General features: G+C 44.4%; 1 protein-coding gene across 5 annotated transcripts in view; it reads left to right on the forward strand.

Annotated features, from left to right (window-relative positions):
• Window positions 1–1,282: 1,282 nt before the first annotated feature.
• The window catches only part of PHF14 (PHD finger protein 14), a 364,911-nt gene continuing 342,509 nt past the window's right edge, over window positions 1,283–23,684 (forward strand). For 3 of the 5 annotated variants that reach the window (XM_019508486.1, XM_019508485.1, XM_019508487.1), the window contains exons 1-3: window positions 1,284–1,406; window positions 1,584–1,694; window positions 22,220–22,863. In XM_019508486.1, the coding sequence (XP_019364031.1) occupies window position 1,406; window positions 1,584–1,694; window positions 22,220–22,863 (756 nt within the window). In that variant the 5' untranslated portion in view covers window positions 1,284–1,405. Of the gene's footprint in view, window positions 1,407–1,583; window positions 1,695–22,219; window positions 22,864–23,684 lie in introns of all 5 variants that reach the window. The other 2 variants (XM_019508488.1, XM_019508484.1) reach the window with 2 other exon arrangements.

The raw sequence follows: 23,684 nt of genomic DNA on the forward strand, positions 1-23,684 counted from the left end.
TTTTCTTCCCGCACCCCAGTGGATCATCCCTGGGGACCACTGCCTTAGAGAGCTACTAAACTACCAGTGTCCTAATGCAAGTCTGCATGACAACTACTTAAATGACCTGTAAAAACATGTTTTCAGCCACCAAGAGGAAATTAACTCACAAGGGCAGTTTCCATTTTCTTTCTGGATGCCTAGAAGACCAGATTTGATCATCTAAGGCCCCCTCTACCCAGGCGGGTAAAGGTATGATGGGATCTAATGTGATCCACACAATTGCCTCTCTTACCGTGCCACACATGCATAGTAGGAGGTGACTGTGGGATCACATATTAAATCCCACCATGTCCAACTGCACAGGTAAAAAGAAGCTCTGGAAGCCCCTCAACTGGCTCTGTCATCAGCTACACATCTGCCAACTATTATCCACCAAGGGGCTCCCAGGCACAGGGGTGTTGTGCATGAAACCCCTGGGGATTGTAGTTGCCTCAATCCCTAGGGCTCAGGGGTATGTGAAACCCCTGGGGCTGAGGGATTGCAGCTGCCTCGATTCCCCAGGGCTCAGCAGCTTCACTCCGGGCATGGTGCACTCCTGAGAGCCCCTGCTACACATGCAAATTAAAACTAGATAACAACCAGCTATAAAGTTAGCACACATTTCCAAGGTCTAACTGTATAGCTGGTTGGACCTTTTTATGGCCTGATGGCTACTTTGCATTTGTAGCTGGTCTTAAGGTGATTGTGTGATTACAGGCATTGCACAAGTAACTGGTTAATGTGTAGAGGGGCCCTAAGTCCCCAAATGCCACTTATGCAAGGGTTGGCATTTTATTTCTGGGCGTGGGACCGGAGGACCACCCCATGTGCACGGGAGGCCGAAGGCGTGGGGCTGCCCATGTTGCCTCAGCAAGGTTGTGCCGGTGCCTGACAGACAAGGAGACAAGCCAGTCCCAGAGCTGGGGACTGACCCGTGTTGCCAGCTATATCACACGTCTCTCTCTCAACACGCGCTTTCTTTAAATTCCAGCTCCTGGAGTCACGGGCCCCGGCTGCGGGCCGGCGGTAGCCCCGGGTGGCGCACGCATCTTACCTAAAGCAGCAGCTTGGGCGCAGCGAAGCCCCCCCGCCGCGCGGGCAGCAGCGACCCGCCCAGACCCGACCCCGGGTAAGAAAGGGCAGCGGCACCGCGGCAGCTTCACTCTCCTACTGCGCAGGCCTGAGACTCGCGCCGACTGGGGGGGGGGCACTCGCGCAGGCGCAGCAGCTCCGCCGGCCCCAGCTCGCGGGCCGGGATCTGCATCCGGGGCACGGCGCTGCCCATTGTCTGGGTTCCCAGGCCCGGCGCCGGCGGGGCCTGCGGTGTAGTTGCCGCTGCTGGGGCCTGGACTGTGCCCCCGCCGCCCGGGCCGCCGCCGGCTCCAGTAAGTGGCTCCTGTCCCCGGCCGCAGCTCGGGCACGCCTCCCCGCCGGGCTTGTGGCTCCGGTCCCTGCCAGCCCCGGGGGGTCCCCGCATGCTCCCCCCTCCCCTCCCACGTGCCGGCGGTGGTGGGAGCTGCCTGACCCGGGCTAACGAGCGCGCCGTGTTTTTTTCCCCACAGTGGACCGCAGCTCGAAGAGGCGGCAAGTGAAGCCCTTGGCAGCTTCGCTGCTGGAAGCTTTAGATTATGATAGCTCAGATGACAGTGACTTTAAAGTGGGCGATGCCTCAGGTAAATGCCTCCCTTGTCTCCTCCTCCTCCACCCAGCCCAGCTCTCGCTTCCCTTTTTTTGTTGCTTTCTCTCCCTCCAGCCCAGTGGGGTCGGCCCGGCTGCAGGCTGCCCCCTCTGCTTGCCACTGGGGTGATGAACCGGGCTGGGACAGGGTCACCTGCAGCCCTGTCATCATCTGATTGGCAAATTAGTAATCCTGGTGGGAGCGGGGGGGGGGAATAGAACTGCTGGGGGAAAAATAAAAGACTGTCCCTGAAATACTAGACCCCCTGTTACAACTTTCAAAGGTCCAGTTTTTATATAGGTATGTCAAAGACTGGTAATTGACTGATCAAGTCTCTGTCACTGAAATGAGGAATGATATGGAGAGAGTCCAGTGGAGGGCAGCGAAAATGGTTTGGGGGCTGGGGTACATAATGTATGAGGAAAGGCTGAGGGAACCGGGCTTATTTAGTGTAGAGAAGAGGAGACTAAAGCGGGATTTAATAGTAGCCTTCAGCTACCTGAAGGGGGGTTTGAAAGAGACTAGAGTTGTTCTCAATGGTGGCAGATGATAGAACAAGGAGCAACAGTCTCAAGTTGTAGCAAGGGAAGTTTAGGCTGGATATTAGGAATAACTTTCTCACTAGGAGGGGAGTAAAGCATTGGAATGGGTTACCCAGAGAGGTGGTGGAGTCTCCATCCTTGGAGGTTTTGAAGACCCGGCTAGACAGAGTCTTGGGTGGGATGATCTGCTTGGGGCTGGTCCTGCTTTGAGCAGGGGGTTGGACTAGATGACCTCCTCAGGTCCCTTCCAACCCTAATTTTCTGTCATTCTATGTTGACAGTTGATTTCCCTCTGTGTATGATGCTTTTCTTACGGCAAAAGGCTGTTATGGAAGTATATATTAGTTATACTTCGGGAGTAAGCCATTACCAGTAGGCCATCATTTTATTATGTATTCTGAAGACTTCTTCATTCATTAAATTCTCCAAAGTGGATCTTTTCTGGACTAATTTCTCAAGCCTGGTTCTAGCTAAAGATTGGGCAATTTGGGAGGAAAATCTATTCGGATTGTAGATTTTTATGACAGTAGCCAAATGCAGAGGCCTGATGTGGAGTAGAGCCCTATTGTTCTGTCATCTGTACAAACTCCATGGTAAAAGACATTCCCTTCCTCAAAGTCTTTACCATCTAAAGCCTGAACCCTGCAATCCAATGCAGATGGATTGACCCAAGCACCTGTGTGGAACCTCCATTTACATCTGACATAAACCCAAACTCAGTAATTCATGTAAGAAACAAATAGGGAAGGAAGAAGGTAGAAGTGGTAAAAATACATAGTTTGGGCCAGTGAATCTCAGCCAAGGTGTTGTGGCACATTGGGGTGCTGTGAGATCCTTTTAATGGTGCTGTGGGTCCTGCACTGTTAGGTGTGCAAATGCCTACACACAAACCCAGAGATTTCGAGTAGCAGTCTGTAATGTCAAAAACATTCTGATATGTTGCGGATTTTCTGAGTTCATTGTGATAGATGAAATGCTCTAGTGTTATTAAAAGCTGAAAGCAGGCATTTTCCTTGGGGTACTCAAATCTGAAAAGTTTGAGAACCAGTGGACTAAGCATTTCTGAGTGCACATAGGTCATTGTCAGCTTTCCAGCATAGGTGTTGAAACTAGGCATGGGATTGCAAATATACTGTTTCCCCCCTAATTTTAAAGATGCTGGTATGGAAAGTTGCAGGATAGAACTTCAACAGCCCAAATGCTTCTCTTGTGAGTTTCTTTGCTAAGCGTCTTTGGAAGCAAGCACATTTCATCTTACAGAAACACTTGCTGTAGTAGGAGTTGAAGTAGAAGTGAAGCTAACTATATTATCAATTTTCACTATTAAATCATTTTTAATTCTTGTTCAATAGCATAAGGCAGGATTTGGGGGAAGATGAATGTAATCAGTACAAAGATAGTGTGAGGACCCAAATATTTGAAGAGAGAACTGGGGAAGGGACGAGGAGAGAGAGATTAAACCTTAATTTTAGGGTAATCATAACTTCAGTCACTAAAAGAAATTCAGAAATAAAGTTTTTTCCATCTAAAATATTGGTATTGGAACTTGGGGTTGAGATCCCACTGGACTATGGATGTTGTACATGTGGAGATGTAGAGCTTGCTGTAAGTAACATACAAATGTTTAAATCTTTACTTCAGCGTAAGGAGCATGAATGGGGATTCCCTCAAGACACTTCTTTGAAATTGAAGCAGTTTGTGGTCTGTTATGGTGATGAAGAATTCATATTATGCAGTCAAATATTCTGAATATTTTTGTGTTCAAGTGACTTGGATAACTTTGTTCTAAAACTTCAAAATTTGTGTTCAGTTGAATGGGGAATGCTTACTTGGTTAAAACTGGAAAATAATTACACTTGAAATAAAGTTGTTAAGGTTTGGGGTGGGGAAAGGACATTTTTTTAACATACAATTTGGCCTCTTAAAAAAACTAAGAACTGGAAGGGTAATGTAATAAATACTACTTCCCATGTTTCATTACAAAAAAAAATAGCCAGTAGCCAGATGCTTGTATAAGGTTGGCTGTTCTAGTTTGAATGCAACTGGTAATACTTAGCTTTCAGTTCAGGTTGTTGTAGGTCTGGTCTTTTTTTGATGGAAGAACTACAGAGCTAAATGGACTCAGTGGGACATGTGCATTATTCATGAGAGAGATACCAGTTTATTATTGTCTAACGTAGATTCCCCATTTGGTTCCTCATAGTGTTGATCCTGCAGTGTATAGTGCATGGGTATTCATGCACAGGAACATTAAATTCAGTGGGACTTTGACCACAGGGGATTGGTCTGTGTACTGCCTGTTGCAGATTAGGGCCTGTACATAAAGACTTGAAATTTTGAATCCCAAAAATTGTATGACACAGCTTCCTGTAGAAATGGATTTATCACAAATGTAGATAATCAGGTGGCTAAATGTAAATAGAGACTAGTCTTTCTGTTTTGTGTATTAAAGAAATTCAAAAGTATTTTTGGGTAGCTCTTGTATCTATGTATGTAAGGCTAAAGGTTGTTAAGAGCTATGTAATATGAGATGTTAGATGCATCCAGGAGAACCTGTTTGATTTTCAAACCCTTATTGGTGCTAACTGTCCCACTGAAATCAGTGAAAGTATATGTTTAAGTAAGGGTTTGCGAGCTTGGACTTGTGTTTCAAGGCAGTATTTTAATTTTTGAATTTTGGGGTTCTGTAATATATAACATCTTTTCTTTAAGGAGGAAACAAAAAAAAATCCTTTTGTGTTTCAGTAGGTGCCCATAGTGTTTTGTTTCATTTTTAGCAGTGTCTGTTACCTTGTTTGTAGGTTTCGCAGCGGGTATAACCCACACATTAGTTAAGGTAAGAAGTTGGAGCCTTTTCTGTTTAGCTTTAAATGATTTTGAAACTTGGGAATTTGTAGGTATTCCCATTATACCCATAAACCTAATCCTCAGGCTTAATGTTGCATTTGCTTAGTTTTTTGTGATAAATGAAATAATTCTCTTACTCCACATGGTTGTTACCCCAAGTAGTGCCTCATAGTATTGTTTTAAAGTTGTATTTATTATTCCAGTTCATGTTTGTTTATTACACATAATTAAAAAATTGTTCCTGGCTGAAAGTTGGCATTATGAGGTCTTAGCTTGAAAACAATTTTAAGAAGAGTTGCTTTGGCCTTTTTATGCTATAGATAGAAAAGAACAAACAGTCTTATAATTTGATTTTTGTTGTTGTTGTTGTTGTTGTTGTTGTACTCCATGCTGCCTTCAATTGAAGCTTTGTACTTTAGAGGTGATTTTTGAGCTTTGCTTTAAAAAGTAGCTAGAATATATTCTTATTTTTTAGTTTGAACTGATGCATCCTAAGGAATGTTGATATCTAGACAGTGTTTATATGTTTTTCTCTACATGCACATACTTTATATGTGTATTCCATTTATTCTTCAGAATTTCAACCCATATGGGCTTTGTGGATGTGGGAGCTTCACCTACCACTGAAAGTGAGCTGAGGGTCTGAGCCCAACACAATCCTTTGCATCAGGACTAGTGAAAAATAAATGTTGGGAAGAACATTATTTTTCTTCTATTGCACCTATGAGGAGAATTCTGAAACAAACTGGATGTAATCATCTACTTCAGAATTCATGACAACATGTTTAATATTCTTAGGTTTTCTAATTTATTTTTCTCTAAAATTTCTAAACTGATACTGATGGAGAATTACAGCGTTGGCAGGAACTTAATGTGTCATTATCCAACCCTCTGCACAGATGCAGGCTACCCTATTTCTGAACCATTTCCAATAGATGTCTGTCTAGCTTCTTCTTGGAAAAACTCCAGAGAAAGAGGTTCTGCAAGTTCTCTAGGCAACTTGTTCTGTTGTCCTATGGTTATAACAATCATTAATCCTGAGATTTTAATTAAAATATGCTTTGCTGCAGTTTAAACTTATTGCCTTGTGTCCTGTTTTTGTGGTGAAGGAGAACATAATATTTTGCAATACCTTTATGGCAGTCTTTCAAATAGCTGAAAACTATTGTCTTGTCGTCCTCCCCTTCCCCCACCCCCAAGTCGTCTTTTCTCCAAACTAAATTCCATCAATCTTTCTTTATGTTGCTTGCTTTCTAACAAGTAACAAGTCAGTAACGAGAGGCATATCAAGGATAGTATGGGTCCCTTACTGGATGAGGAAGGCAACCTAGTGATTGAGGATGCAGAAAAAAGGTTGAAGTACTCGATGCCTTTTTCACCTCGGTCTTCACAGGTGAGGTCAACTCCCAGACTATTGCACATGGCAACACAGTTTGGGGAGGATGTTAGCAGCCAACTGTGGCAAAAGAACAGGTTACGGACAGTTTAGAAAAGCTGGATGTGTACAAATCCATGGGGCTGGAGCGGATGCACCTGAGAGTGCTGAGGGAGTTGACTGATGTGATTGCAGAGCCACTGGCCATCATCTCTGAAAACTCATGGCGATCGGGAAAGAACCTGGACAACTAGAAAAAGGCAAATATAGTGCCCATATTTATGAAAGGGAGGATCAGGGAACTACAGACTGGTCAGCCTCGCCTCAGTTGCTGGAAAAAACATGGAGCAGGTCCTCAAGGAATTCATTTCTGAGCACTTGGAGGAGAAGGGGGTGATTAGGAACAACCGACATGGATTTACCAAGGGCAAGTCATGCCTGACCAACCTGATTGCCTTCTCTGATGAGATGACTGGTTCTTTGGATGTGAGGAGACCACTGGATGTGATATAACTTGACTTTAGCAAGGCTTTTGATACTGTCTCATGCAACATTATTGCAGTCAAGCTAAGGAAGTACTGGTTGGATGAATGGACTATAAGGTGAATAGAAAACTGGCTGGATCATCAGACTCAGGGTAGTAATTAATGGCTTGATGTTTTGTTGGCAGTAGGTATCAAGTGGAGTGCCCCAGGGGTCAGTCCTGAGGCTGGTTTTGCTTAATATCTTCATCAGTGATTTGGAAGATGGGATGGAGTGCACCTTCATCAGGTTTGCAGATGATACCAAACTGGGGGGAATAGTTGATACACTGGAAGGTAGAGTTAGGATTCAGAGTGACCTAAGCAAATTGGAGGTTTGGGCCAAAAGAAATCTCATGAGGTTCAGTAAGGATAAATGCAAATTCCTGCACTTAAGATGAAACAGTTCCATGTACTAAAACAGGTTGGGGGCTGACTGGCTGAGCAGCAGCTCTGCAGAGCAAGACTTGGGGGTTACAGTAGGCAATAAACTGAATATGAGCCAGCAGTGCACCCTTGTTGCCAAGAAGGCTACTGGCATAATGGGCTGCATCGGTAGGAGTGTTGCCAGCAGGTCAGGGGAAGGGATTCTTCCCCTCTATTCTGCACTGGTGAGACCACATCTGGAGCACCATGACCAGTTTTGGGCTCCCCACTACAGAAGGGATGTAGCCAAATTGGAGACAGTCCAGCAGAGGGCAAGGAAAATGGTTAGGGGGCTAGGGCACATGACTTACAAGGAGAGATTGAAGGAACTGGGCTTATTTAGACTAGAGAAGAGCAGAATGGGGGGCAGGACTTAATAGCAGCCTTCAACTACCTGCAGGGTGGCTCCAACGAGGATGGAGTTAGACTTTGATGCTAGAACAAGGAGCAATGGTCTCAAGTTGCAGCAAGGAAAATTTAGGCTAGGTATTAGGAAAAACTTTCTTACTAGGAAGGTTGGAAAACACTGGAACAGGTTACCCAGAGAGGTGCTGGAATCTCCATCCTTGGAGGTGTTTAAGACCCAAGTAGTTAAACCCTTGGCTGGGATGATCTAGTTGGGGATGGGCCTGCTTTGATCAGGGAGTGCTCTAGTTGATCTGCGGGTCCCTTTCAACTCTAATTTTCTATGATTCTAAACTTTATCATCTATGGCCACAAAGAGGCCATTTGTATAAAGAGAGTATACAACTGTTCAAGGGCTTGTTGCAGAAGAGAAGTGGCTCTTCTGAAAGAAGTTAGATCTGTTACTTATGGAGAAAGATTGCCCTCTTCCTGATCTAAATCTAATTGCTGTTTGCTTCCTTCAGGTGTGGAGAACATGTGGTATCCAACATTTGCATACTCTCCCAAGAGAGACGGGGAGGAAGGGAGAACATTGGGTCCCTAATAGTCCACCAAGGAGCAAGCTGTCAGGGATCCCTGTGGGGACACTGCATGGGACCCCCTCCCCTTCCTTTTCCCACTAATAAGCTAATTGGTGAGATGGGGCATTCTCTTTTCTGGTGAGAACCTTCCTGGAGCCCCAGGAGGGTTGCTGCTGGGGAGACTGGTCCTGTGCCACTCTCCAGTTGGTCTGGAGGAGTTTGGGGAGCAACAGGTAGCTGTGCTGTGCTGGCAAATCCCCTAGGGCTTCAGGAGGATTGCCTCCAAGGGAGAATGGTCCCCTGCCCCTGCATGTCTCCTGTTGCATTAGGGGGCTGGAGGGAGAGGCACAGGATACAGCTGTGCCATGGCCGCAAGGATCTCCAGGCTCAGGCTTTACCCACACTGCTTTGGGTCAGCCCAGTGTAGTGCAAGGAATGAGAACTATCCTCCAGTTCCCACCATTATTTTATGAGTTCTTACCACGGGATGATGGTCCCCTGTCCCACCAATCAGCTAATTGGCAGGATGGTGGGGGTGCAATCCTCTGGGCTGTCTGACAGCTGCTGCTTTTCAGCAGCTGCAACTCCCAGCAGGGAAGAGGGCAGGTTGTCAATTAAAGGCTTCCTAAAAGCAGGCGTGGCCAAGAGAGCCACCTTCTAATGTCCTGTGGCTGGAAAGCTCTAGGGTCTGGAATGCATATATGTACTAGCTCCTGGACTATTTTTCTAGAAACACCTCTCCATGCCTCTGTGTCACTTGCCTTTGTCTTCAGTTCCTGTATGTCCTTCAAATATAATGTCTAAAACTGGACAAAGTACTCAAACTGAAATCTAAGCAGCACTGAGTAAAGTGGTACCACCACTTTCCGTAGCATGCATACAATGCTGCTGTTAATGCAATTCAGATTATGGTGACAGAATTGCATAGCTGACGGGTTGAATTTGTGATCCACTGAGATTGTTTTCAGCAGTACTGCTGTCAAGTCTGCTACCTCACTCCTTTTTTGTGCATTTCATTTTTAACCTACGTGTAGCAGTGTGTATTTATCTTAGAACTACATTTTGTTGTCTATAGGGTTAAAAATTGCAAAAATGCTTCATCTTCCAAAATGCCTCCTCCCAGTATTGAGTTGTCTATAGGTTGGACTCTTATATTCTCTACAAGGTCAAGTGTAGTTTGCTTGCTAGATTTTTAACTGCTGTTTCCTTCATACCTGCACTGAGCAATATTAGGGCAAAGGTAGGGGTGCACCGATAGAGATTTTTGCAGCCCATTTTTAAGGAGGCATATTGGCTGATACTGATCCATTTTCTGATACCCAGCCCAGCAGCATGGAAAGCTGCCTCTAGCTGGTAAGTCTGGTGTGGTGGAAGGGGAGGGAAGAGAAGGGGTGTGCAGGGGATCAGATCAAGGCTTCTGTGGTGAGGGAGAGGCTGGGCCTGGGGCAGGGGCTGGGGCAAGTGCTACCCAGCTGGGGTGGGACGGGTGCGGCACAGAGCTGCAGGTGGCTCATCTGGGGGGTACGGGAGGGGGGAGTGGCTTCTGCCAGGGGACACACATCCCCCACCTACCCCCACCCCAGACAAGCAGTGAAAGCAGCGGCGGGAGCCACCAGACGAGCAGGCAAGCACCGGATGAGCCACTGGACCAGCAGCACTCCTCGCCGCCTGTGCTGTGTTGCAGCTGCATGTGTGCATGGGCCATTTATTGGCCAAATTATTGGCCTGATATGGCTGATTTTCGATACATTGGTCCGATATAAAAAAATATATCTGCACCTCTAATCAAAGCGGTTATGCACACCAGAGGCTGATGTGATATGTTGTCCCTTGGTTGCTATGGTTGGTGAACCTCTTAGTGGTAGTCTGGTGGAAGGCCTGCAGTTTGTCACTTGCTGGTGCAGGGGGAGCCTGGTGATTGTGGGATCTGGCCATGATCCTACAATCAGCACCTCCTGCCGTGTATGTGTGGCATGGCAGGAAGTGTGTGTGTGGATTTTGCATCACATTCCATTGCTCCTTGACTTCCATGTCTGGAGGGGCCCCCAAGTGACGAAAACCTAATCTTAATTTTAAACCACAGGCATAGTTCTCTTATTGCTATGCTTATCGTTCTATTCACAACAACTTACAAGAACATTATCAGGACTGCAAAATCACACATTGGAAAATTGGGACATGTCAGCATGGAGGCTTCCTTTTGGTATATGTATTATGATACGTGTAGTAATTACAGGCTCACATATTGCTTTTTCTACCTCACACACCTCATTTGGTGTGCACTGGGGAGGGGGATGTGTACTGAAGGGTGTTTTTTGTCTGATGGAGCCCTACTACACCATTGCAGCATTTGGAAGGCATGAAGGTGGGAATCTAGGAAGAGAGGCTTGCATCATGGTTATGGCGGCTGAAAGCTGTTGCGTAGAATTGGGTTCTAGACCTACCTGTGCCTCAGAGATCCTGTCAGATTCCAGGAAAGTTCGAAACCAGACTCTTGATGAGCTCTAATTCTGGGTTCCTCATTTTCTGTTTGCCAAACTTGAGGCCCCAGTTGCAGAAATGCTAAGTATTTACAGCTGCAGTTGAAGTCAAAGGGTGCCCTGTTCTGAGCATATAAAGTGTTGTGTTATCCTAAGTATTTTGACATATCTGGCCCTATGTATAGCCAAAATTAGCAGACTTTTTAAAATCTGTATCCTTATCACCTTCCCATCTTTGAGTGGCATGCTACCACATTCACCTCAGGAGGGTGTTATGAAGATTAATATTTGTGAAACACTTAAACTATATTGTATTTCCTATAAATGCCATAGGAAAATCAGAGAAAATTAATACTTCTGGCTTCAAAACAGAGTTTGAATCACATGATATAGTAAAGACATGGGTTTATAAGTGCACACTGAGTAGGAAAAAACACTGAATAGCTTCTCATTAAGCAGATAATGTCAGTTCTGCTCACGGAATAGAGGTAGGAGCCCTTTGTGGGGGAGAAAATATGTGAACATATAATTAAAGGCCATATCCATAATGCATATGCACAAAAAAGCAAAATTATGTAGCAGAGGTAGCCTTACTACATTTCCTGATGTTTCAGTGCTTGACTGCACAACTCATCACAATTTTTAACAGGGGTTTTTGGTGTAATTTCCTGTTGTTGTTTGTTTTTTTTGTTTGTTTTTTAAGTAAACTGAAAATATAAAAATGCCACCCTGGAACAGTATATTGATATCCCCATGGTTTGTCATCAGGATTGGAGCCTTGATATCCATAGACTAGACCTCTGCTACTGGAGCTAATGGAGTAACTGATAGCATTAGTTTGTTATCTATTACTGAGGTCGCTAGGGCTTTTTTTATATATATTACTGAGGTTGATAGGGCTTTTTTAAGAAGTCACCAGAATGTTTTAATGTCAAATATGTATTTTTCTTTTGCCAAATTCTCAGAAACTTAAAAAAATCAGTCTGGGGTATAAGTGCAGCATATGATGCTTCTATGCAACTGATTAACATTTGTAAATTAGTAAGAGCTGAAAACAGGGTCATACATTGGGAAGCATCAGGCAGACTTACTAGTTGGTACACCAGTTCCACCTTTAATGTTAAATACATTAATGTTATAGTTGCACTTGACAACTTCAGTCAGAACTGGTATCTTGTGCTTGACATGGTATAGTCATGAATAAATCACAATCCTTGCTTAGGATTCAAGGTCATTTACATAGTGGTAGCCCTGAAGTAGCAATATCCATTTACAAAATTATTAGTACTTCTGTTGCTCTTAGCATCCTCATAGTGACTAGACTAGATGCTCTTTATTTGACAGTTACAAAGGTAGGGCTCTGGTTCAGTCATCACAGTTGCATTTTATGGCCACTCAAATCTGTATCTGCATTTGATAAAGGTCCTCAGATAAGTCACTGACTGGCATTGGATGACAAAGTACGGCTTGTAATTAGTACAGTAATATTTTCTTGGGTTTTTGTTATACATTAACTGTGTCTCTTTTGGGTGGCAGCATTTTTTAAATTGAAGTGTATGGATTGAATCTTGAAAATATTATATTACTTATTCGTGAAACCTTCAAATTGTGCAAACGAAGTACAGGGAATAATTATGGCTATAAATAAAAGTGGCATTAGTCATTTAAAACTACGTCTGTAGTGGAAGGTTGCATAATAAAAGATACCATTTTTTTCCTTGTCATTTAAGATTGATTTACCCACTGTTATAACTAATATGCATAATTACAGATTGTGTCCTTATCTAATAGCAAAAAAGTGAACAAGGATTTGCTTGTAAAAAAGCATAAGTTACAATGACTTGAAAGTTTCTACTTTTCATGTATTCATATTGAAGCAGACTTCTTTGTCCTGGTTTGAACAACAAGCCATTGAAATGGTGGATTTCTAGTTCATTTAAAAATATTTCTTCAGGATATTTCTAAAATTGTCCTTTAAAAAGAAAAAAAAAAAGAGGTGCACTGATATATCGGTACTATATCGGATTGGCACCAATAAAAGGAAAATTAACATTATTGGACTACTGGCTTTCTTTTGTTGGTGTAGCCAGTAATATGACTGATGCATATAATATGCCGTCTGGCTGTGGTCCCTGGGCACTGTGTGCATGTGTGCAGCAGCAGGTGCAGCATGTGTGCTGCCAGGAGCACAACTGGGCACTGTGGAGAGCAGCTCCCTGCTGGTAAGTGTGTGGAGGGAAAGGGGCATGGGGGAGCGGATTGAGACCCCCATGGTGAGGGAAGGGGGTGGGTCTGGGGGCACTGGCCAACCAGGGCAGTGAATGGGATAATGGGGTGGGGAGCAGGACAGGACCGCGACATGGGATCTTTGCTCCCTCAGATTTGTATGTTGGGTGGATGTGGGCTGCCTGCTGTGAGCTCAGGGCTTTCTGCTCTGCTGTCTTTGCCTTTGGAGCCATGCACTGGCTGTACATTCCCTGCCCATTGGGCAGTGGTGGGGGTGATGAGTTGTCTTCTGCTGCTGGGCAGGATGGGGATGCTTGGCCAGCATGTGGCTCCCAAGGCAAAGATAGCAGAGTGGAAAGCTGCAAGCCTGCAGCAGGCAGCCTGCCTCTGCTCTCGTCCCAGTCAGCTCAGCTCTGGTTAAAAGCGTCTTTGCACTTAAAAATGGTGGTGGCAGCGCTTGAACTAAAGCTCATTTGACGACCGTTAGTTCAAGCAATGCCGCCACCATATTTACACACCGGGACACTGATCCCCTGGATGAACTGCCTGTGGCTCTGTCCCACTCCCTGCCCCAGCCCCAGGGCTCCATTCACTGTTCTGGTTGGGCAGCGCCCCCAGCCTCTGTCCCTGCCCACTCCCTCCTTCACTGTTGGGGCTTCCATCTGCCCCCCTCACACCACGTTCCTCTCTTGTGCCCCTTCCCCTCCACCGACTTACTTGCCAGATGCTGCTCTGCACGATGCTGGCCTGTGCTCCTGTAAACCTATCATCTCATTGGTATCAGCTGATATGCCTGGTGAATAGCCAAGAAAATCTCTGTTAGCAATGGGGGATATGGGGGAGTGGCTCGCCACTGTTGCACATGTCCCTGGGACAGGCATGGGTGGTATGTGGCCCCCCAGATTTGTGCACAGGGCGAGGGTGGGATGCTTGGGGTCAGGGGCTGCACTGGCCTCTTCCTAGCTTGGTGGCTGGTCCAGGGCTGTGCTTTGATTGGACAGGGGTGGGGCAGGCTCAGGTGTCACAGAGCATGCGCCCTGAGCAGGGGCAGTGCTGGGGGAGGCTTGGGGGACTGTAGCCACCCCTTCCAGTGCTGCCACTCACCCCTAGTGCAGCCCCAGTTCAACCTCTCCCTATCAGGAAGAGGTTAGCATAGCTCCTGGCCCTGAGTCTGCAATGGGCAGCCCACCTTTGCTCCGTGCACAAATCTGGGGGGACATGCCCCCCCATGATTCACCTGAGGGGCTGCACAGCAGCAGGGAGTTGCCACCTGTGGTTCCGTCCCATGTCCCACCCTGGCTGGGCAGCGCCTGCCTCTGCCCCATTCTCTCCCTCACTGTGGGTGACCTTGATCCCTACCATGCCCTTCCCTCCCACAGACTTACTAGCTGGTTGCTGCTCTCCAGACTGCTGGGTTGCATTCCTGGCCTCGTGTGCTGTGGCTGCGCACATGCACGCAGCATTGGTCGGTGACATTGGCCAAAAAAAGTTGATTGCTGATAATGTTAATTTTCCTGTTATTGGTGCCAAGCCGATATGCCACTGATATATTGGTGCAGTTCTACATAAAACTCTATGTAAGCACCATCAGTATTAACTTGTTATGAATGTGTGTTCTGTTATCATCATAAATTGCAGGCACAGTATAGTACAGCCTTAGCATTGCTTAGTTTTAATAGCATTTTAAAAATTGCTTTTGTGAAACTGCAACTGTATGAAACTATGATGATAGACTCTTTTTTTTTCTGTCATAATTATGGTGGCTGTTGTTCCTTTAAGGGAAGGACTTGATATATCTCAGGTCTTAAGTGGTCATTTTTTCACTTGCTACATTCTCAGTTCAAATTGCCCTGTATGTAAGGCATGCTTAAACTTGAATCCTGGAAAGACTTCTCACCATGCTTCTTTTAAAGCAGCGGTGTCAAACTTGTCCAGCCCCATGGTCTGGATCCAGATTGCAGGATTTCTTCTGGGCCAGATCTGGGCTGTGGGACAAGTGGTGGTAGCGGTCGAGTTAATGGTGTAGTGTTGTTTCTGTGAGCCACAGGGATTAACACAGCCATTGCTTATCCTTCTCCGGCCAAAATGTCCTCAGTGGGGCTCTTTTCCTTGGATTTTGGTGCTGGGCACTGGCCCTGCATACCCTACCCATGAATTACTTGCCCTTCCAGGAACCCTGGAGGCCAGATCCAACCTATGGGATACATCTTTGATATTCCTGACTTAAAACATGTGAATACTTATTGACAGAATTAGGGGTTTATAAACTGTATTTAGTTGCATGCCCCCCACACTGGTTTCCTTTAGACCATCCCTCCAAACTTGGGGTGCATATTTTAGGTAGTGAAGCTCATTTTTTATTCTTCACTGGAATGGAAGCATGCAGATGCTGTATGTTAATGGCAGCCAAAGTGGCCACTTCTCTTTGGTCCCAGCAAATAGAAAAGACAGAGTCCTATGTTAACCCTGTCACAGATGCTAAGGCACTTGCAGTAGCTATTGGCAAGGGAGCTGCTGCATGCAGATTGTAGTATCTTGATGAGGCTTGTGTGTAACATCACTTTTTAATTTATGGGAACTTATATGAAGAACTATTTATAGTGAAGAAATAACAGTTTTGCCACTGCCCTTGAAAGGGTCTGGTGCCTAGAACTTGTGACTGTCTTGCCATATCAGAAAGTTCCTGCTGCTTCACCCAGACTGTCTCCTGAGATGCCACACCTCCTGGACACTGTTTCCAGAAGGACTTACTTCATGCCACGCAGTTGGCCATGACTGGAAAAAAAAGTATTTTTCTACATTCTGCCTTCCAGTAATAAGGTGCGTGTCTTATTTTCTTGCATACCAGACATCCCTAAATATGGTAGCTAAAGAAACTCTCCTGAATGGCGTTGACAGCTCTCTTCTATTTATCTTAAGCTTGATATGAATTGCTCCGTATAAGAAATTTATCCCAAAATGGAGTTTTTGAATTTATATTATTAGACAGTTGGTCTGTCAAAGAATAACCAAATACAAATAAACGAAAGGTAATTATGAATTTCTTACTCCACAGTTAAGCTGAAAACACAGTTCAGCCCCCAGATTGAGATTCAGTTCTGTTAGTAAGGAAAGAACAGCATGTATGCTTCAAAATAACAGTATTCTGAGGACTGTGTGAATTTTTTGAGACCTTTAAAAGTCTATAAGTATTGTGATGTGTTGAGCATATAAGGACTCATTTAAAATTTAATGTTAAGAAATATAACTTCTGGTGTTAGCCTTTTCTCTGACTGTAATGATTTTAATAAGATAATAGATGCTTCAGACTTTTTGTATTAACGCTCATTGAAATCTTGTGCACACAATGTAGTTATAGAAACTTGTAGATTAATAGTCACTTTTTCTACTACTTTTTACCACAAAGTTTTTCCTTCAGATAAGTCTGAGCCATGATATTTTGTTTCAGACAATTCTACAAAGCCCATATCAAATTCACTACCATACCCCATTGTGCTTGATGGGACTGAAACCACAGGCTGTACTGAGATAAATGACACCTTTCACAAAATGTTTATTTCTCATATATGTTGTCAACAACTCTATATGTTGCTCTGTGGATTCTGATAGCATATGTGGTCAGCATCTTTTCTGAAATCAGCTTGACTTCTGTCCCATAGGGAACAAGAGGAAATGGTGTAATTCTTCATGAGTTTCTTTGAAGGAGAAGATTTTATGCATCAGCTTCTGCTGACGGAAACTTTCACTTATGAAAAATATTGCTGAAAATTACTATTAACCCTAAATACTTTATAAAAGGCACCTATGGTATCAGATCTGTTCAACAGACGAGACTGAAAAGGAGGAAACTTGCAAGCATTTCAGAAATACAAAAATATTTTGGCTTGATAAACATTTTTAATTTTTGTCTAATACTAGCATTTATTGCAAGATGCTAGCTATATAAAATCAATATAGTTCAATATGTAAGGGGAAGAATGTCAAGAGTTAGAGGAAGACCAAAGAAACCATAGATCCTTTATAGAATACAGAAGGGAATCTAGATACAGATGATGCAGAGAAGATAGATGTATGTCAGTGGTTGTCAACTGCGGGTACAGGTACCCCTAAGGTTACTTAAAAAGATCCTAAGGGGTATACAGACCTAATGTGGCTGATAAATGCCGTGTATTAAGACCGTATGATGCTTTGGTAGCTGATTCAATTAGAAGGAGATTCAGCAGCCAAATCTCTGAAGTTCAATCTAATTGGGAGACCAGTTAAAAGGTCTGAATTGAATCGGAAGCCTCTGAATCGATTCGGAAAAGATTCAGCGCCACTTCGGAGATTTGGCCATAGACTAAACAGGCAGCAGTCCTCACCATGGTAGACACAGCTGCCTCCAGCTGGTAAGTCTGTGATGGGTGGGGGGGAGAGGGAAGGGGTATGGGGGTGCAGATCAACGCCCCCACAATGAGGGAGGGATTGGGGCTGGGACAAGCTGCTCAGCTGGGGTGGGGGGGGCGTGGGACTCAGGGAGGTGGGCAGGGGATGGTGCAGGAAGTAGGCATGGCAGCACTGGGAGAAGGGGCCCGCCCAGTGCAGATCCAGGGGCACACGGCCGCTCCCATGCCCTCCCAGACAGGTGGCATGCAATGGTGTGCAGTGGCGGGAGCCCCCCTCCCCATGTCCCATGCCCCCCTGCCCCTGGGGAGCTTGTTCCAGTCCCAGTTGCTCCCTCTCTGTGGGGATGTTTCATCTGCCCCTCCCCCTCCGCCCACCACAACAGACTTACTGGCTGGAGGCAGCTGTGTCCAGCGTGGTGAGAACTGCTGTCTGTTTATTCTATGGCCAAATCTCCAAAGTGGTGCTGAATCTTTGGATCCAATTCGGCCATATCGAATTGTAACAGTGATTCGAATCTCCGAATCGAATCGCTGTCCCCCTGAATTGGGTGAATCTGAATCCGAAGTGAATACTTGCCGCTTTGCACTGGCCTACTGTGTATGTGCATACAGCTACAGTACAGCGTGCAGGTGGCCAGGAGAGCAGTTGGTAAGCATGTTGTGAGGTAAGGGGCCAGGGAGAGGGCAGATTGAGGCCCCAGCAGTTGGGGAGGGAGTAGGGCTGGGGCAGGAGCTGCTCAGCTGAGGCGGGGCACTGGAATGAGCTGCTCCCACCACTGTGCACACCTCAGGAGGGCATGAGGGCGTGTACCCTGGATCTGCAGATGAGGCGGGCTGCCACTGCTGGTTGGGCCTGGAGCTGCACTAGGCTCTTACCTGCAGGGGCTAAGCTGGGCTGTGCTTGGGGCAGGCAGCAGTGGCACTGTGAGGAGGGGCCATGGGAGTGGCTGCAGCCACTCCAGAATTTGCTGTACACTCCTCCATAGCCCCCTCCCAGCATCACCACTGCCCGCCCCAAGTACAGCTTGGGCCAGCCCCCCACCAGGAACAGCTCAGTGCTAGTCCCAGCCCACAGTGGCAGCTCGCCCTTCCCTGTGTGCAGATCCAGGGGCATATGCCTCGTGTCCTCCTGGAGTTCGTGCACTGGCGTGAGCTGTCCTCTGCCCTCCTCCGGGCAAGCTGCTCTCAGCTCCATCCTGCTCTCTGTCCTGGCTGTGCAGCCCCAGCCCCATTCCCTCCCTCACCGTTAAAGGGGCACATAAGCTGGAATTTTGAGAGAGAAGGGGTACACTTGTTAAAAAAAGGTTGAAAATCCCTGATTTATGTGATGTTTATTTATTTCAGTTTTCACAAATAGCTACTGGATAAGAGTTGGCAGCAAAGATAGGGAAGGAGCCAAACAGACTCGACTAGTGGAAGAATAAGTTAGGGATGCCTTAAGAAAGCCAAATCATTTCAGATAGACAGGGCTGGATGGTATGTGTACTCTAGGGTATTGATGGAATTGGTTGAAGTAATTTTGGAGCCCTTGGCTATCATCTTTTGACAACTTGTGGAAGTTGGGGGAGGTCCCATATGATTATAAAAAGGGCAAACAAAGTGTCTATCTTTAAGAAAAGGAAGAAGGAGAATCTGGGGTATTGCAGAATAGTCAGTCTTACCATGATTCCTGGAAAAGTCATGGAGCAGGTCCTCAAGGAATCTAGAGACCAAAATGATCATGAAGAGCCAGCATGGTTTTGCCAAAAGCAAGTCATGCCTAATCAACCTGTTTCCTTCTGTGATAAGGTGACAGGCTGTGTGGATGGGGGGAGACCAGTAGATGTGATATTTTCTTACTTGAACAAGGCTTTTGAATTGCCTCTCATGACATTCTCATTAACAAACTAAGGAAGTACAGACTAGATGAAAGTACTGTAAGGTGGATACATAACTTCTTGAATTATTGTTCTCAGTTCATCAGTGGCTCAGTGTCTAGTTGGGAGGAGGTATCAAGTGGGTTTCACCAGTGGTCTGCCCTAGTTCTGGTATTGTTTAATATCTTGATTAATGATTTAGATGATGGGGTGAATATGCTTAACAAATTTTCAGATGATACCAAGTTAGGTGGAGTTGGAGACACTCTGGAGGGTAGGGCAAGGTACCAGAATGACCTGGATAGACTGCAGAAATGGTCCACAGTCAACCAAATCTGATAACATTCTTCAGATACCTGAAGGGTGATTTTTAGAGAGGATGGCAAGTAGCTTTTCCTCTGTGTAGGAAAAAGAGCAATGGCCTCAAGCTACAGCAGGGGAAATTTAGGCTGTAGATTAGGAGGAACTTCTTGACTGAGGGTAGTCAAGAATTTTTGGAACAGGCTACCTAGGGAAGCTGTGGCATCTCCATCTTTGGAAGTTTTAAAGAGTAGGTTGAACAGACATTTAGCTGGGATGATTTAGTCAGAAGTGATCCATCCTGTCTTGACCAGGGGACTGGGCTAAATGATCTTGTGTTGTGAGTTTCCTTCCAACCCTACTTTTCTGTGACCCTGTCTCAATATAGGGGCCATCTGTCAGACAGCCTGTTACCTAATACATGGTAAAGTGCACACGTATTGAATAAATAGGTAATTCACTCAACAGTGTAGCACAGGCCTGTCTGGGCTTCTGCCTAACCACCTCTCCCTATGTTGCTGTGGATTCTAGGTTTAGGCTTCCCCTCCCTGCTTCGGATTACATTTTTGGCTCCTGCACTGTGGGGTGGAACAGTACAGCTAACAGCACAGAGCAGTGGAGGAGTTGAGGGTGGGTGCAAGTGGTGCAGTGGTTGCTTGCACACATGGAGCAGTAGAAGGCTGCACATGCACACAGTGTGTGGGGCAAATGCTGCCTAGTTGCCTGTGCCTTGCACTAGTGTGGGCCCTGGGGGGTTGTGGTCTGCGTCTTATGTGGGCCCCTGACTGCTTAGCATGGCTGGTAATAGCACAGCACTGGTGGCACAGACAGTGTTTCCTAGCTACACTGTGTTCTGGTTATTAGCAGTCGTGTAACTGATGAGCTTCCATCATTTTCAAGACTTCTGAAGCATCTCCAAAACTCCAAAGGACCTTGAAAATAATGGGTTCTAGTTGGTTTCAGACAGCAGTGAATGTAAACAGTGATTGGTAAACACACAGGCTTTTCAGTTCAGACACTGTGGAGTTCTTTAACTTGTTGATAGGTTTACCTAAATTGGACATCCTTTCAGTCTCCCTAGATATTCTGAAAGGAATGATATTTTAAGATTGCAATTAAATGCAAGTCATGCTTGTAAGTGGTAGTAATGCTGTTATGTGTAGTAATGCCATTGAGTTGTTTGTTGCACTAGATTCTGTGCCAGGGTTTAGTCATGTTTTGGTTTCTTGCGTGGCTCAGGTCTTGCCTAAGGGAGTATAATTGTTTCTTTAGTAGTAACATGCAGCCCCAAGGAGACTGTAGACTGAAAATAAGGGAAGTGAGATGTGGTGAGGGAGAAGCTGCTGAGAACTCTCCCATGCTGGGAAGAACTCTCAGTTGGAGAAATATTGCTGATCTAAGTCACTGCCTAGATCAGAGCAGTCAATGAGTGTGTGCAGTGTACTGCTAAACACTAACTTCTGAAGTGAATATATAGTTTTTCTCTACCTATGTCTGGATAAAGTTGGTCAGTAAATCTGCATAAGTGAATTAATGGCCACACCATATCCTAGCAAAATACTTAGGTACTTGGTGTACATGAATTACAAGGCCCCAGTATGGTACTCATGTGGAGAACCACACTGTTTCCACTTACTGGCCTTACAGAAACATTATTATTACTGTGTGGCAAATAAAGTGCTTAAAGGCAGAGAAATATTTAAAAGAAAAATATCTGTAAAATAGGTTTTATCTATTATGTGTGGCTGAAACAAAGCATGATAGTTAGTGATTATTTGATGTCTCTGAATAAGTTAAATCACAACCTTTGCCTCTTTGGTAAGGTGCACACCACAGGTGCCTTGCTTCATTAATTACATGTGTAAACTTTGCCTTTCATGCAGATGTCAGTCTTAATTACATATTCATTTTTAACCTAACCTATACTTCATATTGTGCAGGGTAGATGGTGAATGAAATAGGGGTCCAGGTCTTTGCCTTGTACAAATTGGACTGTTCGTAGCAATTGAGACAGGGAGCCACAGCTTGAAAATGGTAAGACAATTTGGTCACTTGCAGTGACCAACTCGCATACTGAAGAGTTTATTCACTGATAAATAATAGTAAATTACATTGAAAATAAAAACTTTTACAGTGCCTAAATAGCAGGTGTCAGAATTCAGGTTATAGGAGCAACCTTACTTTGGAACTTGCTGACTTGTGATTGCATCATTTTATAAGTTAAAGAACAATAAAATCTATTGTAGTTTGTTTTCAAGGCTTAGGAAGTAACTCCTATGACTTTAAAAAGGACATTTAGTCATGTATAATAACCTCCCACGAAGACTATATCTATTTCTTACTGCTTTTTAAAAAAAAAAAATCAACAATTCAGTGGAATTTTTAAGTTTCATTAAATGTATTTTTACCTTTTTTGTTTTTTGGGTTTTTTTCTATCATCTCACAACACACTCATATTCAACAAGTTCTCAACAGTGCTACTTGGAGTAGAAATATTTGGAGACTAACTGACAAATAGGTTGATGGGAGGAACATACATCATTCTTAATTTAGCAATTTGTTGTTTCAGCAAGTTTTGGGGTTTTTGGGTACATTTGTTTCAGAACACTTTTTTTAAATTTTCATATGCTCAACAGATTCTGAAGGAAGTGGTCATGGGAGTGAAGATGCATCAAAGGACAGTGGTGAAGGTTCCTGTACTGAATCAGAAGAAAATATTTTGGAGGAAGTAGCAGCAGAACAAGAGAAAGTGGAAGAACAACCCAAAAGCTCTGCTGGAGAAGAGACACCAGCAACAGAGAAAGAGGTGATTAAGACAGAAAAGAAAGATCAGGAGGAAGAGGATGAGAAGCCAAAAAAGAAAAAAGAGAAAGCCACTGAATCTGATGCAATTGCTGATGAGCAATCAAATGAGCCAAAAAAGTGGAATTTGCGCCGCAATCGACCTCTTCTAGATTTTGTATCAATGGAAGAACTAAATGATATGGATGATTATGACAGTGAGGATGACAATGACTGGCGGCCTACTGCTGAAAAGAAGAAAGGAAAAAATGCATTGCGAAAGGAGGGAAGTGATGGAGATAATGAGGATGATGAAGATGATGGAAGTGGAAGTGATGATGATGACAATGATGAGGAGGGCAATGAGGATGAGAACAGCAGCACTGCTAGTGATGGTGCATCCAAGAAGAAGAAAAATAAAGTTCTTAACAGGAGTAATGCTGATGATGAGGAGCTGACAAATGATAGCCTGGCTCTTTCACAAAGCAAGAGTAATGAGGTAGAGCAATCAACTTTCTATAATCTCTCTGAAAAATGGAAAATTCTCTGCGGTGCTGTTTTTTTTAAATGAGTAATTTAAAAACTTAAACTGACAAATTGTTTGGTGTTTTGATTAATGAAGAAGCTGCAAAACTATGCTGAATGACGTGAAAACAAATGAACTAAACTGGCCTTGGCTTTATGGTCCAATCCAACTCCTACTGTAGTCGATGGGAAGTCTTTTGTCGGCTTTGGTGGGTTTTGGATTAGCTCTTTAGCAAGTAGGCTAATCCATAGTGGAAACAAACCAAAACATGAATTTAGTTCTCTTATAGCATATATGCTATTAAACACAAGTCAGATTTGAAGTTATGATATAGCTGTGACAGCCTAACAGATGCCAAAAAGATAGCAAGCCTTGATGTACCCCTGGACTGTAGCAGATATCATATAGAACAAACAAACATTACATTCACTGCTAACAACGTTCTTAATAGAAGGATATGTATATGGGTTCAGCTAGAATGTGTGTGTGGGGGGGTTCCTCCTTATATTTCTTTAGGGGAATTGATTGTAGTTTTTGAAGTGTAATGCTTTTTACATTGATTGAAAAGTGATCATGGGTAAGGATTAGTTACAGTAAATACCTTATCAGTTCAGAATGCAAATGCTGTTTGATATTACAGTGCTTCCCCAGACACTGTTCCACTGCTTTAAATAAGGTTTGCATCTGTGGAAGAATTGTTGTATTGGCTTGTTAAGATAGTTGGTTTCATCAAACCTATTTGCAAAACTGGAATAAAAATCACTGGAAGTCTTTTTTTTTTTTTTTTTTTTTTT

Source organism: Gavialis gangeticus, unplaced genomic scaffold (assembly GCF_001723915.1).
Source record: "Gavialis gangeticus isolate Ggan-Ray unplaced genomic scaffold, GavGan_comp1, whole genome shotgun sequence".
In the NCBI taxonomy this organism is placed as follows: domain Eukaryota; kingdom Metazoa; phylum Chordata; order Crocodylia; family Gavialidae; genus Gavialis; species Gavialis gangeticus.